The sequence below is a fragment of the Eufriesea mexicana genome, unplaced genomic scaffold (assembly GCF_001483705.2).
Source record: "Eufriesea mexicana isolate 0111107269 unplaced genomic scaffold, ASM148370v2 scaffold4231, whole genome shotgun sequence".
NCBI lineage: Eukaryota > Metazoa > Arthropoda > Insecta > Hymenoptera > Apidae > Eufriesea > Eufriesea mexicana.
Window position 1 is genome coordinate 545,698 of NW_016912235.1, and position 19,137 is coordinate 564,834.

General features: G+C 46.1%; 1 protein-coding gene across 3 annotated transcripts; it reads right to left on the reverse strand.

The window, feature by feature from the left end:
- Positions 1-1,304: 1,304 nt before the first annotated feature.
- Positions 1,305-19,093, reverse strand: LOC108551486 (mucin-5AC). Of its 3 annotated transcripts, none has more exons than XM_017905681.1 (5): positions 18,353-19,093; positions 14,426-14,633; positions 14,081-14,292; positions 11,586-11,686; positions 1,305-2,594 (listed from the first exon to the last, which is right to left on the reverse strand). In XM_017905681.1, exons 1-5 carry the CDS (start codon positions 18,981-18,983, stop codon positions 2,583-2,585), a joined length of 1,164 nt encoding a protein of 387 aa, XP_017761170.1. In that variant the 5' UTR covers positions 18,984-19,093; the 3' UTR covers positions 1,305-2,582. The 3 variants fall into 3 exon arrangements, with proteins under 3 accessions (XP_017761170.1, XP_017761168.1, XP_017761169.1); XM_017905679.1 differs by lacking the exon at positions 1,305-2,594 and adding an exon at positions 2,903-4,966; XM_017905680.1 differs by lacking the exon at positions 1,305-2,594 and adding an exon at positions 9,518-9,717.
- Between the last annotated feature and the right edge of the window lie 44 nt (positions 19,094-19,137).

Here is a 19,137-nt window from a genome sequence, read left to right on the forward strand (position 1 = left end):
TCATTATTTCAACGTACGCGTATACCGTCCTTAGTTAGTACTTACCTTATGCAGGATATATTGCACCGGCGAGGTCGAGGCACCTTCTGTCCTAATTCTACTGCATCGACATAAGCCTTTATAAGTAAGTTGAGTCACCTTCTCGTTAGCCCCTACTTTGTCATACACCTTAATTTCTCCGTCGCAACCGACGCGCATCGATCAATCGAATGAGACATGGGTGACAATCGAATGAACGCTGTTGGACCACGTATAAATTAAAATGAAAAAAAAAAGAAAAAAAAAGAAATATATTACATATTTTTATTTCTCGTCAACGGTATCGCAACTCACCTGTGCCTGAATCGAGCGTCGCTTAAACCTAAGAAAAGGACACGAATGAAAGAACGAGCGTAGAATAAGGTGCAACTTGAAGGAGTAATTTTCATCGCAAACTTTATTGTTACAACAGTTATTGCCAAAAGGAAGATCTCCCTCGAGGATCGAACGAAATCTTCCCACGTGGGACTCGGGACTTTGCACGAAGGGCTGTCGGCCCTTCGATAAATAAATAGAACGCAACAATAATTTATTCGTCCTTATATCGTACATTATCGCTGCGATCGGCCGTGTACAAGCGAAATGAGGTATCAGGATTGTGACTCTCGAGGAAAATGCAAGAGCGTGCACACGATCGCACGCGTCATAATAAATGCGTCGACGTACATGATAAACTTCGGCGTTTATGCCGATACGCGTGTGTGAGTGTGTATATATGCGCGAGTGTACGTGTACATATTTATAATATACAAACATATGTATATATACCTCTTTTTACACATGCACGTAATATCCTCTAGTTAAATATATACAGCAGTAACAACGCCATTTTCTTTTCTTCTCCATCTCGAGGAACGTCGCGGGAATCACTTGAACGACATTCAAGTGCACCGAGTTCCGACTCCACGATCCACGATTCCGTCTGTTCTCCATGGTAATACCCGCAGGCATATCAAGGCACAGCGACGTTTTATATCCGCCGAACCGTAAACGGAATCCGCCCTTTTCCTATTACCTCTTCCACGAGGATCCTGCTCTCGGCTTACAGCGGCCATTTAGTCCGTTCGAAACGGCCCCGAAGCGGATTCGAACGAATTAAACAGGCCCGAAGTACGTGCTACTTCGTAACGTAAAAGCAAGCTCACTCTCTCTCACTCTCTCTCTCTCTCTCTCACACACACACAGAAACGTTTAATCGTAGAATTACGAATTGAACACTGAAAAATTTTGCCCTCGACGAGGCTTAAAAACTCGCGTAACCGATGTCGCGACACCAGCGTGTGCGAATTTATTCGAAACGGTGATCCGATAAACAGCGCGATGGTGAATTGAAGATGCATTTTCGAAGGAGCACCATGATCCAAAGACGCGGACGATCGAAAATGGCGGACGAGCCTTCGCGGACTAACCGTGGTGTACAGGGCAAGGGTAAATATATTAACTCTCTAAATGTACAAGGCATGCACTGTACACGTATAGTCGCGGAATTGAATAATTTTCGTGATACTCGACTACGAGGAAAAGTTTAAAAATTTATTGCTTTCGAGCACGAGATTTCACTCGGCTCGCTTCGAGATTCTACGATATAGTTAATTCGATATAATTCGATATAATTCGAGACGTGTGCTGCGCGAGATAGTGGCATCGTACGCGTGGTATTCACGGTCGTCGAAGAAACGACGAACCCCGGCCGAAAAAAGGGGGGAAAAAATACAAGAAAAATAACAAAAAGAACAAAAAAGAAAAAGGAGAAAAGAAATAATAAACGAAGGAAAGAAACGCACGCAGTCTTGACGGGAGAGGATCTAAGAAATCGTGCGTCTGTCCATCGTCGTGTGTACATTGGAGCCAGAACGAGAGTCCTGCGAGGGAAACTGTAACTTCTTGGCGGTACATGGCAGTAAAGTGATAGAAAAATAAATAACTAGATCGTCTATCATCGATTCGAGACGTTTCTTTATTTTCGTATTCCTCTCGCCGGGAATCGGCTCGACTCGAACTTTTCGAGGAAAAAGCGGGAAAATCCGAGGCTAAAAAGGATAATGGCGTCTCGAATCGATCCCTTATGTGCTAATGCAAAAGCGTTCCGAAATTATCCTCGCGCAATAGCGTGACCGGTAAAATGGTTGCGTTAAAAAAATACAGTAAAAAGCGACGGAACTAAACGGGGCTGTACTCGATCGAGAATACAATATTGCAGACGCGAGTTTCACTTTTATTTTCTCCGTGGAAAAATTCGTGCGTTGCCGCGGAAGCGTAAATGTCGCTTCCGCGGTCGGATATTTTCGGCACACCCTATAAATATAGTTTAAAACGCGCGCGCTTATACGCCTGATTCCTGTTGAACTTACATCAACGTCCTATTGCGTTTTCACGTTAATTCCGGAGGGGGAGGGTTTGTAAATGCGCCAACAGCAAGGGTACACAGGCTCCGCAGTCAATTCTCTCTTACTCTCTCTCTCTCTCTCTCGTGCATACAAATTCGTTCGTTTGCATTTTTCTCTCACAGTTTGTCTACAACTATCTTCGTTTTTCGCCACGACTTACAGGTGGGTCTGAAACGGGTGCAAATAAAAGAAACCAGGATAAGAAAAAAATGTCGATGGAAGCAGAAAGAAAGAAACAAAGGAAGAAAAGAATGAGAGAGAAAAAAAAAGAAGAAAAAGAAAGTAAAAGACAAAGTGCGCCGAGGGTGAAAGGTATATGAACTGAACGAGGATCGGTCGAACCGATCCACTTTACGCGTTATACTTACGCGCAGTTCGCATGATCGACGGAATGGAAGATCGCAATTACCCCCGACGTACGAGAACGCGCTAATCGAGTCGTGATAACGAAGCGATAACAGAAACAGTCGTAAGAATAATAGTAACTGCTTTATTTAAATAATATCAGTAATCATGGTGATAGTAGTAATCATAATGATCATAATCGTAATATTATCGTATCGCCGAGGATTCTCGGTTAAGTGACAAATTTGTTCGTAACAGCACGGTTGAACGATCGCTTACGAATCATCGCGCGGTGAACCTTTTCGTATCGTTTAGCCTCGACGTTTCAACGTAACCTTATATATTTATACGTTTCCGTAACGTGGCTCTCGAACGGGAAAGCAGAAACGGACCGGCTGTCGCGACGACGTCCCTGGGGATGCTTTCTCCTCCTACCTCCTTTCCTTCGCGCAACGGAAATAGAAAAGGAAAACTCCCGTGGAATAGAAATCAGTAAAAATAGTGGCAGAACGCTCTCGGGCCGTGCTTAAATCGGAAACGCGACACTCGAGGGAAGATGGCGATGGCGCAACCGATCCATGACTGTCGTTCGCTCGCCGCTTTTCAACCCTTTAACCTGGCGATCGAATTTCAAACGAAGAATCGCGACGAAACTTCGATACGCAGCGACGAAACGCGAAAAACTAAGCTTTCATCGTGAAATCCATCATCCACGTGTCTCTGTCAATCGTACATGCTACTCGTTGACACGTGTCGCACGGTTAAAGGGTTGTTCATCCCTGCGACTGCGATCGTTCGTGATTGCCGTAGCAACCTCGCGTTTCTACGCGCAATCGAACATCTTCAATGGCACATTTGGTCTCGCGATTCCTCCACGATCGCAGAAATCTGCTCGAAATTTCACTCCACGGCTAAGAGGTTCGACTTTCGGGTAACAAACTCGAAAACCTGAGCTCGGGTAACGCGTCGCGTGATACCTAAACGGGGATGAATCGCGCTCCGTCGAAAGCTACTACAGTTTTGCCTACGAAATTTCGAAGAGGTCGAAGGAATAACTCGCAAAGTGTACTTCGAAGGAGAAAATAAAAAGAAAATCGAAGAAATCGAAAAAATGTCTCGCAGTTTCGTCGTATTCCCCGAGTGCTCTTCGGCTTCTTCTCCCGTTACGGTTCAGGGACCATCCTCGAGACTCTTTTGTCCTTCGTCGTTCGAATAAAAACGCTACGGGGGGTATACACTAGAACGCGCAGCAATATGAACAGCCAGAAAATCTCGAGGATCGGAGGGAAGAAGCTCGAAGAGAGGTAAAGTAGTTGCTGGAACGATCGCGAAACGAGCCGATCCATAAAATCGCCGTTATTCGTCCTGCCAATTCCTTGGTACGATTGTATCCACGTTACAAAATTATGCGAGGAGTCTATCCTCCTCTCGACCGTGATATTGCTTCGATAATTCCCTCAACGCGAGGTTTTATTTTCGTCTCTATCTTCTTATTCCACGATATATGATTATCAAAACGTATGACACGACGACGTTGATGCAACGAAAAAGAAAAAAGAAAACAAAAAGGAAATATATGAAAGACGAAGTCTTACGCGGTTAGTTAAGTAGACACTTAGACGCAAGGCTGATCTACAATCACGAGAGGATTAAGATCGAAGTTGTGTCCGAATATCGTGAAAACCGATTAAACAGGCACAGTCATCGTTTCGCTAAACTCTACGTCTCGATGATACTAGAAAAGGGAAGAGAAAAAAAAGAAAAAAATTTACCAAATAGTAAAAATAAGCTAAAAATATCGCTCGCCTAACGCTGAATATGAAAGGAAGAACTTTTTCTTAAGACGCTTTTCGCATGATCACAGATCTCGACGACAATCCTGCGTTTGCTTGCCGGTCACGCGATCCTAGATCTTTCGCATCCGCTCTCTACGCAGTATATTACCGCGATTGTTACCGCGCGTGTACGCGCGAGGCTCGTTGAATTGTTCCCGAAAGACCGCGATTCGTCTTACAGGTCCCGCTTCTTTCCGATCCTTATGGCTCCCGGCGCTGCACGCTCAACACTCTTTGCACGCTCCTCAAGATCGACACGTGGTTCGTGCTGGCGCGTTTGAAACTCGTTCTCACTTGTCTGTATCTCGAGAGGGACGTTCTCTGATCCACGAGATTCCTCGTCTTGCTGTTCGTTTCTCTCTGAATTCGAGCACAAAAAATTCTGTCAATCCTGCGGCCCCCGTTGGAGTTAGCTCTGCTCTTGTCACACCGGGGATTCCACCAACGAGCAAGGTAACCGGGTCTTTTGACAGACTGCCACGCGATTCCGTTTAATTCGATTCGATTCGATCCGATTCGTACGTGCTCTCTCGATGGTACGAATGAAAGTTTGGATCGAGTGTTAGCCGATTAGTTGCAATCGATACCAACCGATTGTGCAAAAGTGGGACGAGAAAACGGTGGAAAGGGGAACACACAAGCAGGAGAGACAGAACAGGGGACACAGATAAGTTAATCAAAGGCAGAAGGTTAATTTACAAGGAGCGAACACGATCCTCCGCAGAAAGCGACACACGAGACACAACGTGGTGTGCCGGTTTAATAGCCCGAGAATTGTTACCACGATCATCCACGAGTGTTCGGAATCGGCGACAAAGAGAAGCGTGAAAAGCGACGGATCTTCGACTTGACAGCGCTTAGAGAAATTCATCGACAACGATCCTCTTCGTTCGTTCGTTTCGGTTACGATTAGTTTTCCTGTATTCCCTGCTTTTCCTTTCTTTGCCTTTTCCCTGTCCGCGAATGATAGTCGATCGGCAGGGTGCGTTCTCCAAGCGCGTTTCCTTCGATCCGTCATTCGATCTCGTCTTAATCCTCCCTGATGCTTCTACTCGCAGCGACCAAAATCACTCGCTGAACTCGAACGTACGATGCGATATGTTAAAAAAATATCACGTTTTCAAGATCGCTAATGAACATTGGTACTGTCCTCTTGTGTAATAGCTACGATATACATATATATATAACAAGAATGATAATACGTGGTACCCCGTGAAAGAGTATCTCGAGTTAACAAAGCTACGATGTTTATCATGCTTCCGATTTCCCTCTTTTCCTACGGTCCTTCCTGTGTCCACGATTTACACATTTTTTTATTTATTTAACCTTTGAAACGAAGAGGAGAATACGCGAAGTGAGACTCCTAATTCTTGTCGAGTAATTGAGCTACGTTGCACGAGTCACGTTTCCTCTTTGAACATTGACAGTGAATGGGGATGATCGAATTTTCTGCTATCGAGTGAGTTCTATTGGATGAGACAATGATTGAAATAACTAGTCTTCTATCGAGTGCATAGAAAAATGTTTCAAATTAAATTTTTGTATTCGTTTTTCTTTATATTTTTCGACAGGGCCTGTCAAATCGAGGAGTTTCGATTTTTTCCTGTCCTATATTTTTGAAATGCTTCAACACTAGAACTATCAACCCAGTCATAATGACTGGTCCCAGAATTTTCCTTTTTGCAATCACCGAACAATTTTTTGAATTATTTCTTCGTATGTAATTAATACGCGTAGAATTACAGATGAAAGCTTATTAAAGTTTTCTTTATAACGAATTAATTTACCTAATCGTAACGTTACTAAAAATTCCAAGTTTCGGAAATTTTATCGTTTAGTTCGAGGAAACGCTTTTATTATGCTCACTAATTTTCACATCAGTCGTTGATGACAGCCACGGTGCCATTGACAAATCTATATTTTTTGACAGGACCTGTCAGGTCGATAAATTTCGATTTCTTCCTGTCCTATATTTTTGAAACGTTTTAAAATACAGGACATAATAAAATGGGTCTTAACGAATACGACAAATTTTTTGAACCATTTCTACATGCGTAATTAATACGCGTATAATTAGAGATGAAAGTTCATTTAAATATTCTCTACGAAAATTAATTTACCTAATCGTAACGTCATTAAAAATTCCCAGCTTCGGAAATTTTATCGTTCAGTTCGAGGAAACGCTTTTATTATGCTCACTAATTTTCGCATCAGTCGTTGATGACCGCCAAGGCGCCATTGACAAATTGCTTACCGATCGCACTGCCAGCACACACGTCAGTGTACGTGTTAATCGAGCATAAACGTCGATTTGTACTCGAAGAATTTTACACCGATTATCGAATTATCCGATTTTACTCGTACTCGCCTCGAACCGTTTTAATGGTTAAATCGTAAAACGGACGAGAAAACAGAAAACCGAGAAGAAAGAAAGACAAAACGAAATAATAAAAATACAAAAGGAATGACAAGACGTTCCTAATAATTGCTGATCATTGCGGAAGAAATTTCGAAAGTCGGCTTGCGTTGCTCGCGATAATGAACGAGAAGAAGCGAACAAACGTGCTAACTTACGAAACGAAGTGACTATTTCCCCCCCGCGCGAAAGTATAAAAATGGAAAAGAGAAAAAATGCAGAGAGCGAAAGACACGGTTAAATCTACGGAACAGGAAATCGAAAGAGGAACAACACGGGCAAGATCACCGAGATGCGACTAGATTTTCCCCACCGTTTCCCTAGATACGGCATACCGACCGTCAAAAGCGTTTCAATGAGGACAATATATCATATACGCGTGTGTACGTGTGTAATTGAACAACATTTTGGTTTTCTTTTCGAAAGGTTCACGATAACTTTCACTCCTATTAGCAACGCGTTTACATATTTTCCTTTTTCTTTGCTCTGCGACTACTGCAATATTTATATATATATATATATAAACTTTTCTTCATTCATATATATATATACATAAATACGTACACGTTATCCGTCAAACAGGGACTCCTTGTCAATCACTCTCGTCTATCGTATCACGTATAATACAGTTTGCGCAGTTATATTTATATTATGCATCGAAACGACCAGTGAATTCTAGGACCGATACCGAGCCTCGGAAGAATTTCGTTCAGCCTTTACGGAATACTCGCCGGAGCGATATCTCTGAAACCAAAGAATTTCCTTATCGAAATTTGTCGAGACTTCGGAAACGCAAACTCAAGCGTCGAGACGTAGCGTCGATAAAGCAAGTTTGTCGGCGGAACTCGAGATTCTATTTCGACAAATCGGAGAGGTTATGTCTCGGATACACGTTCGGTTAGGAGCACGTATCCAGAGTTACCGAAAACACGACACCGTTGTATTATATTATTTTCACGAGTGCTCCCACATTTCGATATCGTCCGAATACTCTATTCTGTTCGATTGGCTCGATAACGTTTCGGATTCTCGATCCTCCGAGGCTCGAACTCGTGCCAGAGGTCGCTGGCCGCGTCGACAAAATGGCGGTATACACGTTTCGTTTTATATGTGTACATATGTATAGGTTATGTATAATTACGTACAGAAGACAGACAGAAGGTGAGACACATATAGGTACATGTACACGACCGGTGGCTATATTATCGTAATAAAAACGGGATCGAGGACTGCGTCCTGATTAGATCGTGAGTATTATTTACATCTATTCCATTCGCGGCCGTGCCTCGTTTTCTATCCTCGGCTAGCGTATACGGGCTTTCCACCCCCCTCCGATACCCTCCTCTTAACGTTTACAATCAACTGACACGAGAGAAGAGGTAACTGTCAGATACGGTAAGAGGTAACGAGTAAATACCTAACCCCGAACGCCACTCGCAAAGCTCGGTTCATTCGATGATCGTACGATTTTACAGCTAGATATGCTAGATATGAACAAGCAACGAGAAAACGAGTTAATAGTAATAACGACACGCGTTTGTTTCTTTTCATTTCGTCGTGCACTTGCTCAAAAGCCTCTTCGTTCACCGGGGAATCATCGGAAGATCGTTAGGAGACCGTTAGGTCATCAGAAGACGACGGATAGTCAGGGAATGCTCGAACGAGGGTCTAGCTTGGTCTAACTTGGTCTAACTTGGTCTAACTTTGCACGGCTAAGTCCGAGGACGATCTTCCTAGGCGAAACACGTGGCTTTATTACGTTTAACTATCCGTCGATTGGAAATTCAATCGACGAGACCTGATATACAAAAGATAAATATCGGAACGGTATTTGGATGCTGAACGAGTATCGAGTATTATACAGTCCTCTAATACTGTAGGCCGAGTTTTATCACGGTGTGTAAGCTTCCTGGCCTCCTCGACGATCCCCATAGCTCGAGAACCGCCAATTTAGAATCGCCAATCCCTCGTGGATCGCTCGCGTTGCACGCGCCTATCTAAATCGTTCGCTTATCCCGTACGAGGTAAATGCGAGATTGACACACGTCGGATGATGAACGTTGCACTGACTCGCGAATCGAGACGAACCTGTTTGCCACTCGCATAACTGGAGGTGGTACGTTAAGTACGGAGTCGAATACGACGAGGTACCGCGGTGTGTGTGTGTGTGTGTGTGTGTACGTGACACGAGAACGCGAGAAGAAAGGAAAGGCACGACGCGACGTGTCGCTTTTCCCCATTTGCATCCATAATCCGTCTTGATTCGCGATCGAACGCTTCCCTCTACCACGCACTTTCTCCCGTTCGAGTCTCGTTTCACGTTTTTCGAAGATACGTCGCTACGACGGCGCACCAGGCCATATCCAAACGGCACGAACTGACGGAGGTTAGAGGGACGAGTCGCTTTGCATTCACTCGTGCTGCAGTATCTCCTGATTTGAGGAAATAGAGAAACCTTTCAGATAGTCTGATCTGCTCGCAGCGACGTGTCGCTTTTCCCCATTTGCATCCATAATCCGTCTTGATTCGCGATCGAACGCTTCCCTCTACCACGCACTTTCTCCCGTTCGAGTCTCGTTTCACGTTTTTCGAAGATACGTCGCTACGACGGCGCACCAGGCCATATCCAAACGGCACGAACTGACGGAGGTTAGAGGGACGAGTCGCTTTGCATTCACTCGTGCTGCAGTATCTCCTGATTTGAGGAAATAGAGAAACCTTTCAGATAGTCTGATCTGCTCGCGCGGTACGTTCCAAAGCGTTTGCGTCACTCTCGTCGAGTTTAAAATGTCAAACGACGAGTCGCCGGGTCACCGATCCTGCGCTTTTCTCACCATCCACACGGACCCGTGTAATTTTCCTCATTTTCTCTGTCTTTCCACCTATTCGGCTCCATGCTGTTTCGGTCAGGACGACCGTTTGCAATGCTTCGCCGACAGCCGGCCAATTCTCGTCGACATCGATACTGGGTTAATATGGAATTACCTGGCCGGCGTTTTACGCGGTTGTACGTGCTCGACATTCTTTAGCGTGTTGCAAACCCTCGCGAGCTTGTTTACCGCGTGAAAAATGCACGCACTCGCGAACCACGGGGAATAATCGCTGACGCTGACGAACCTCCGCGGCGGAGAAATTCGAGGATGCGTTCTCGATGTCGATGTCGATGTCGCAACCGGAGAATCGTTCGGAATTGCGTGGAGAAATGAGTCAAATGGGTCCCATACGAGGGACACGTCGGTTCGAATTCCTTCTTCGTTCGAAATCCCTTTTCGCCATTTACTCACCGAATTATCCGTCGCCGGTGACACTATAACCTCACTTTACGATCGTTTTGTCTCAAACATTACGAAAAACGGAAAGGTACGGACTCGCAGGTATGCACCTTCCCATCGAACGTACCTGGATCGGCGAGCAGGTAGTCGGGACTTTGAAGGAAACCGCGTTGCAATTTATAACACAGCGATTTCGAGCGAAGAATAGAACCCTCGCTACGCAATGTTACATTCCAATGACCAAAATGGAAAAAATCGTTTCAAGACTCGTCTAATGTTGCATGCAACTTCCTCTACAACGTATGCCGCAAGACGATCGAGCTGTGCTAGGATCTACGTCAAGATGCTGAGAGAAAAGAGAAAATATGGAAATCTAGATACCATGCATCCCCTTCGAACGATTCTCGCACTCGGATTGATCGGAAAGATGGCTGACGCGTGAGATCCGAAGAATCGTCGCTTTGGAACGTTCCGTGCGCGATCGAATCGGCGCTCCATTATGGATTCGACACGAAAGACAGGGACTCGACACAGACACGAGACGCAGACGAGACTAGAGACACGACGACTGAATGCTGACAAGAGGCGGGACCTCTTCGTCCTTTAGACGAGCGCGTTGCGCGGGTCCTCCGCTCGTCTTCGCGGCGCAGCTGACACGCGTCGCGACGCGTCGTCTGGGGGCTGTTATTAGTTACAAGAAACCCTCGGCCACTCGGGGGAAACATTTACACAGTCCGATCGATCGGTCACTGGGCTCTGATTGCACACTTACCGCCTCGAGGAATCGGTCGAGGTAGGTACGGCTGTGAGAATCGGAGATCGCGAGTTTAGCTTCGTGAGTGGACCATAACCGATCACTCTAAGCGTTTGCGAAGTGATCTCGATAATTTTGGTTCTTTTATCGCAAAGGTCAGCAACGTGGAACGATAAGCCTGGTGACATTTCTGTATATTGCACGGTAAACTGGTAAAATGACAGATTCATGTACGAAGGCTTTATTTCTCGCAATCGGATGAAGATAATAGTCAGTCAGTCCAGTGTGTGTAATGATTAATAAATTATTTTTAGGGTAACAGCAAAAATTTTTATTCCTAATTTTAAACAACTGTGTAAAATGAAAAATGAATAAATCTTTCCTAATGAAAATAATGCCGATCTTTGCTCTGCGATATTTCTCGACTCCGTTTGATAAATTTATAGTGGAATAATTGAAATTCGAGGACGATCTCCGAACTTCGCGACCGTACCTTTTCGAGTGACCAATCGTTCAAAGCTACGATTACCAACTTACCATTTCCGTAGTGAGACTGGCTAGCGCCTCCTCAACGGTGGCAGCGATCCTCCCGCCGTCATCCTGACGATGGCTACCCCTGATCGGCGTGGTCGGGCAACCTAAAATTATCGTTCATCGTCATAGTGCAAGAGATATTCGGTTCGTTGCAGCTGCTCGATCATCGGAGCGTGGATACGTGTTTGTCTAGCGGTAGTGTTCGGAGTCGAGTCGGCTATCTATGAAGAGAAACTTTTAATTGATAATACCCTCGAAAGGACCACCAAACACAATCGTCTCTTTTCCTCATGGGAAGAGGAAGATACGTAAAGCTTCTCCTCGCGAAACACCTACGATTCTCCACAAAATAAATAAAGATACGCGGCGATTTAAATTTCCTTAATTACCTCGTGTGGTCCTTTTGAGATTTCGCAATTGTCAAGATGCATCGATAAGAGAAAAGCGTGCATCGTTCTAATCGATGACTACGGGTGACAGTAAGCGTGTGTTAGCTATACCACGCAACGGGTATATATGCGAGTGTAGCGATAAAATGACAGAAAAGAAGGAACAGAGAAAGAGAAAAAATTGAAACTTATCTCGAGAGCACATCGGTTCTAGGCGATGTCCGTTCTTGCTTACGAGGCAACCACAGAGCAATTAGAAGCAAAAAGTGTGTACGGGGTTATAATGAGAGTGAGGTCTCGTGTAACTCTTCCTTTTGCAATTGTCGCTTTATTGTCGCTCTCGTTGTCGAGAAAAGAGGTGCTCGTTTGCTATGACAAGAGTTTCGAGGTCAGCTAGACAGAGCTACGAAAACGGTCGTTCGATTGTACTTGCCAAGAGAACAATTAGTCGATGGTATTTATGCAGAGGAACATCGAAGGTGCTCGTCAGCCTTTGCATCGCGTTAGCCTTAATCTTAGGCCTCAACGACGAGCACCTTCGTAGACGACACGTGATCCAAGGATCTAGGAGTATTTCCGTTGTTACGCTTAATCTCGAGATGACAATAACCTCCGGAGACATGGTCTAAGACGTATAGGCTATGAGATTAAACTTAGGCACTGAGATTTACCGTCGTTCGTTTTGGCTACCACGGTTTTCGCTCTTTTTCTGACTCGTCGATCGAATCGTCGCACGATCTAACCAATTTAACAGAAACCACGTGGTAGTACAATGCAACTGGCGAGAATCGAACGAACATCGCGTCTAATTGAACGCTTTCGAGTACCTCGTATAAATCAGTATCACAACGATGATTCCGCGATTAAATTAATCGTTAAATTAAATTATAGAGGTGAACGATGTATACCGTAGCAAACGGCCTAACTTAATTTGCTCTAAAACCGACTTAGTTCCGGTTTACGTAATAACGTTAGCACACAGAATGCAATCGATGTAGGTGGTTAACAACACGTATCGTTTGCCTCGCGATTACAGAATCCACAATATTTATCTCGACGATTATGCGTGTTATATACTGGAATTAGCCACTAACTACAACAGCACGTTCTATCTATTTTACACATTCATTAACACGGAGGGATTCCCCGTTTACAAAGAGCGGAAACAATATTCCGTCGTTACAAATGGGCCGACACAGTGCTTCGAAATACTCGGACAACGATGATACGATGCCCGACAATGATATACTTTCGCTCGTTTCAGAACACTACCTTAAATCATGGCACGTTAATCAGACTTCCGGTTGCTGGCGCGAGCGTCACGCTGATTGCCCGTAGCTTCGTACAACTCGTGCTCGGTTTAAAAATACCGCCTTATCGTTCAATTAACGCGCTCCTTTTGCTGTTTAATTAAACGACGCCTCGCGAGACGGTTCCGATAGACGATAATTGAACTTTTCCATAATAAATAAGGTTCCGAGCAATTCCTTACGTATGATTAATCGAGGCATCGATAAAGACGGAGCGAACGCGAAGTAATGCCGAGGAAACGAAATATTTCAATATCGTCGCGAAGACGTTGTTAATAGAAACGTTACACGATGCAACTAGAACCACCGCTTTGTTTAAAAAATACCCTATCGTCGTTGAATTATCGCGCTCGTTTCGCTACTTAATTGCACCAGCGATAAGTGATAATTACGCCTTCCCATTATAAAGAACACTGCGAGTGATTCCTTTAATACGGCTATTAGTACCATGAACCGAATAATACAAAGAGAACATTGTCTCCTCGACAAGAACGAGAAACGGCCGTTCGATTTGATCCAGATTGCACGTTCGGTTTCTAGAAACTTTACGTCATCCCACCTTCTCTCCTCGGGCCGGCATAAATCGACATGGCAATCAATGGGACGGTCACGCCCGATGCAAATCCTTTCGCCGCGAAGGTCGAAGAAGAAGAAGAAAGAGAAGAAGAAGAAGAAGAAGAAGAAGAAGAAGTAGGAGAAGAAGAATAAATAGTAGAAGAAGAGAACGAAGGAATCCTCGAGGCACGTGGTGAGAGCCTTCAGGTGGCGTAGTAGATGTTGAGCGGGTGCGGGAACTTACCTGCGTCACCGCTGCTGGAACTCTCGGTGAAGGACGGCGTGCCCTCTGTCCAGGTGGGCGTCGAGCCTTCCGCGCTACCTGCCGGTGGAGTCCACGTCAGACCACCGCCACCTCGACTGCTGCCACCGCTTTCCACGCTCAACGACGACTTCGTTTCCCTTCCGCCACTTCCGCTTCCGCTCCCGCTGCTCTCCAAGTGCACGTCGGATATGCTGAAACGTTCGTCAATAATCGGTATATTATCGTTCGCCGATGCTCCCTACGAATCGAAGGTCAAATTCGAAGGTAGACATTTCGCGAATAAAGATAAATTTCTGTTGGATTTGAGAAAAAAGGTTCGCTTACCTCACGGCATCGTGATAAGTCTTCGTGAGAGTGACGTGATGCACGACTTTGTTCTGCTTCGACTGAGCACTGCTCAGGCTGCTCGCTAAGATGGTGGTCGGTGCACCCTGTTGAAGTTGACCACCGGAAGCCAGGGTTTGGTCGTTCGAACGCACTGCATCGTCGAAGGGCGGGGGCGGGGTGGAACAAGTGGAAGGAAGGGTGCCACCTACAAAAAGCGCACTACAGTTAGCCCTAATGAACACGATATAGTGTGCTTGCTTCGTCGTCAAGGGTTCTAAGGGCAGGGCAGAGTCGTTAGCGTGGGAAGGCCTCGCCCAAGGAGGTCGAAAAAAAAAAGTATCTCGAACGATTTTTCGTGTTTTCTTTTTCTTTTTGCTTTCTAACAAATCTTGCCAATTCGATATCTTCTACGTTTGAACGGATATATCGACGTCGGTATCGAATCTTGGGCGAAATACTCGAGATACGATAATACAGGATGAAAATTTTGCGCGACTTTTGCACGTTGTTTTATCGATCTTAAATGTAATCTTTTCAACGGGATTGCGATTGGAGGGGATACGAGTACTACCTACGAGTACTTGACGCCGCGTTATGAACGTTTACAGCAAGCAGTCGATAAAAAAATATTACCAGCATTTCCAACGTTTATCGATACATCGAACGACACACAGGTGCGAGTCGTGATATCGTTGGCAAGCGTGATTCTTCAATTTCCAATCGTGCGTCGTGTCGATTATTTATATCGAACATGGTCGTTCGAGCGAGGGATCGAAACGTTAGAAATCTTCCAGCACTTCCTATTGAAGTCAGTTCGAATAAGCCATTCTAACATCGCGTAATGGTACAAAAGCTACGCTCTAAAGCTACAGCTTAGTTGCGTGTCTACAGAGGCGCACAAACAGCAAACTACTTAGCCAGCAAGTCACAAGGTAAATTGATCTTTCGCTCGAAGAAAGGTACTTGCACCGTAACTAGTAAACTCGTGTGAACGTCCCTTTATTGTGGTACAAAGAGCACACCGTACAAACACACCAACAAGATTCTGCGTTCCGTCGAGTAGACGGAACGATGATGCTTCAACGGGGGTTAGAGATTTTTAAACACTTTCTTCAGACATAGACGTAACCATACGTCTACCGTTTACAAAAATATCTCAACCTTTCTACTATCTCCCGAGTATCGTAAAAATTGATCCACCACTAGCGCTATGTTACAATATTTGCACCTATATCGAATCTCCTTAACCCCTTGCCCTACGATTTAACAATCGAAACGTAAGTCCCAAAACGTAAGCAGAACTACCGAGCCTTCGAGCCATTCCACGGCTCGGCAAATCTGTCTTAAAATGTACTAATCGCACCCCAAACGTGGGGTGTCGTACCTATTAGAAAAATATAATTCGGGAAAATTTAATTTAATAAATTACAATAAAAATACAAGTGAAAAATTAAAAACAAACAAATGATCGAAGCAACAAACAATAAATGTTAATAATTAAAGTGGGGCACATCGACGAACCATGGGCGTCACACGTGGTGTTTACATTTGGCCCGACCGCCGTACCACGAGCCTCACACGTGGCTGTAGGCCAAAGGGTTAAACCGAACGATTACGATGAACAACGTTTGTTTACGTTCGTGGTTGTTGGCACAACGTGGCGGAGATGCGACGACTATTCGAAAAATCGGTGCCTCAAAAATCATTTCCCGTAAGTTACGTCTATTCTTTGCCCTAAGAATGGCGAGGAGGTCGCTACGCATGCAGGGGTACACTCGAATCGAGACAAGAAAGAAATCAATCCTTACACGCACTACTTTCTCAAACGTGGAACCTCTGCGTGCCGAGGACAGTCGATCTCGACAATTCGAATGATACCTCGTCGACGCCATAAAATCGACGTTGAACCGGCATCGAGCTTAGAGTATATAATAAAACAGTAACGACCAAGTGCATCATCTAGTAGAAAATACATAAACATTAAACTACCGACTTCTTCGTTCTCATGGAAGTAACGGTGGGAGAAGTTCTTGTTCCCGGGTGAGTCTTAGTCAAACAGATCTGTTACAAACTGACACGCGTGAGAGATCGAGTGATGAGAGATGAAGAAACAGAAGAGTAACTTGGGGTGTATTTGCGCATGCAGGAGTGAGAGGTTTTTGGAATGCGTTAGTCGAATGTTTTCAAATCCCTAGTTGCATCTTCGTCGACATCTTCTCTCGAACTTTCGTCCATTTCCATCGCGTCGATTTTCCAAGATGGCTCCTGCTAGGCAGCGTGTTTGGTCCCTTCGTTGAAAATGGAAAGATCGGATATGCTTATCCTCTAGTTACACTCTCTTCGCTCGAGACCTTTCGTAGCCATACAGGAAAGAGGTATTGGGTACCAAAGTATTGGAAGAAGAACGAAATTCGTCCTTCGAGTTATCAAAATTGGTCACCGATTTTCGAGTCTCGAACTTGTCGTATTTACTCCTTTGTTCCCTGGTTTCGAGATCGGGCCTCGCTTCGATGCAAGTTTGTACAATTACAGGACTCTTTGCTACTTGTTTAGGTACCACCGACTGTTTCCTAACGTCCGAGTCCACTTTTTCCCTGGTGACGTCTAATTTCTCGTTCTCGATCAACTCTGAAGAATGAACAACTTCGGTACCCTTCAGCTGCATCGAAACTTCGTCGACTCTCGTGACAAAGAAGGTTCTCTTGTCACCTTTGAACACCATCCGATGTTCCTTATTTTCCAGTGATCGTACGTTAGCCGACTCTGTCAAAGCCTCGTTTCGACACGTGGTCCCATGAGAATTCGGCTTCCTGTTTTCCCCAACGTCCGCAATTTTATCGCCGATCCTCGGTGGCTCGATAAAAGGCTGCACTTTTGGCGAGGGTTCGGGAGCCAGCTTCTTCCTTCTCCGGACAGCGTTCTGCTTGATCTTCGTCAACAATTTACTGTCTCTCCTACGGTCCACGAACTCCCGGGGCTCGGTGTTCCTCTGCACGGCAACACTCTCCGGGCGATCTATCGGTCTGTCCACTCTGAAAGTCTCGATCCCTCGCTTATCGTCCGCGATCCGACTGTTCCGCTGCGAAAGCTGCGCCGACTTCGTGATGGTCGTGATCGAGGCCTCGAGCTCCGACTGCTTCCTCCTCATTCGCTCGTAATAGGTCTCCGAGTGCTTCTTGTCCTTCCGCGACATCTTGTAGTTCATTAATTCTGGTCTAGACGCGGGGTTCAAGAAGTACGTGAACTTGGCCATGTGTTCGGCCCTCGAGTCCGTGGTTCTCCGCTCGTCTTCAGCCGAATTAGACTGCGGATATGTGGGCGCTTTCGTTTCCCGAGGCCGCTTGAAGTTGCCCCTCTCGGGCCTGAACGGGTACGGGCTGGTTCTGATCACGTACGAGCCGTCGACCTTCTCCACGCTCACGAACTCGTCCTCCTCCTCGTACATGTCCTCGGCCGGCCAGTCGTTCCAGTAGAGCGGCGATTGTTCCTCGCGGATGCTCTCGAAGGCTGCTGCCACGTCGGCGGTTCGATCGCGGAGCGCCAGGCTGTCGTATCGCGAGGGTAGGTAGGCAGGAGTCGATGTACGATCATGCAACGCGCTGGTGTTCGCAACGGTGGATGTACAGGTGGTGGATGTATCGTTGTAGTCAGAGTAACAGTTTGCGGTGTTGTTAGCAGTCGCGGTGAACGAGGAGGTGGTGGTGGTAGCGGTGGTACCAGCAGCGGCAGAGAAGAAGAAAGAAGAAGAAGAGGTAGACGTAGTGGCAGAGTAGTTAGTGGTGGTGGTGGTAGTAGTAGTAGTAGTAGTAGTAGTGACGACGGGCACAGTAGAAACGGTAGAAATGTAATCGGGTGTGGGGAGATGGTGCAGGATGCTCGAACGTTCATGCAAGCGGTATCTCGTGATTATGGCTGCTTCGTCACCTCGGCTGGATGTCATCGAGGACGTCGAGGTGGCCGTTCCAGGGCCACGGTGTTCCTCGGAGGACCTCGTGGTCCTCGATTGACCTGTGCCTCTTGGCGGAACAGGAGGTGGAATCTTGCCGGAAGGTACCAGATTCGGATTCGGTGGACTGGCGGCGGTCCTGCCCTTCAGGACGGCCGGGTAGCTCGTGACCTTGGCCGCTGAGGTCGTCACTGGTTGCTCTTGATGAGATGGGCCTGGACCGGCGGCCAAGGTCAACGGAGGTGGACTCACTGGGCCGGCGGCGAAGTTAACCGGGGTGGAGATGGCGATGGGCGCGGAACCGGTCGACATCACGGTGCTGGTCGTGCTGATTGCAGCGTCTGTCGGGGTCACTGTTTTCGTGTCGTCCAGGGTTGCGTCGCCGTGCTCGCACGGCGTTGGCCGGAAACGGGTAGAATCGAATACGGGGGTTGCGTGTGCAGCAGCGACAACGGTCGTGAAGTCGGGGTAAAGAGACAGAGAGAGGCAGAGAGACGGGCAGACAGAAACAGAGAAGCTGGGTGAGTGAGGTCGCGTGTCGATCGAATCGCGTGTCGCGTTGCTTCGAGATCGTCCAACCGAAAGGTTCCGAGCTTCGTCTGCCATCATTTCCGCGGTGATTCCTTCGATTTCACCGGAAGTCGAGTAACCTTTCGGGAAACCCTGCGTCGTGTCGTTCTACACCGGTAATGACGACGAGTTATCGATCGAGATTTCGAAGCAAGGCGACATCGATTGTTAGAGAGAGAGAGAGAGAGAGAGA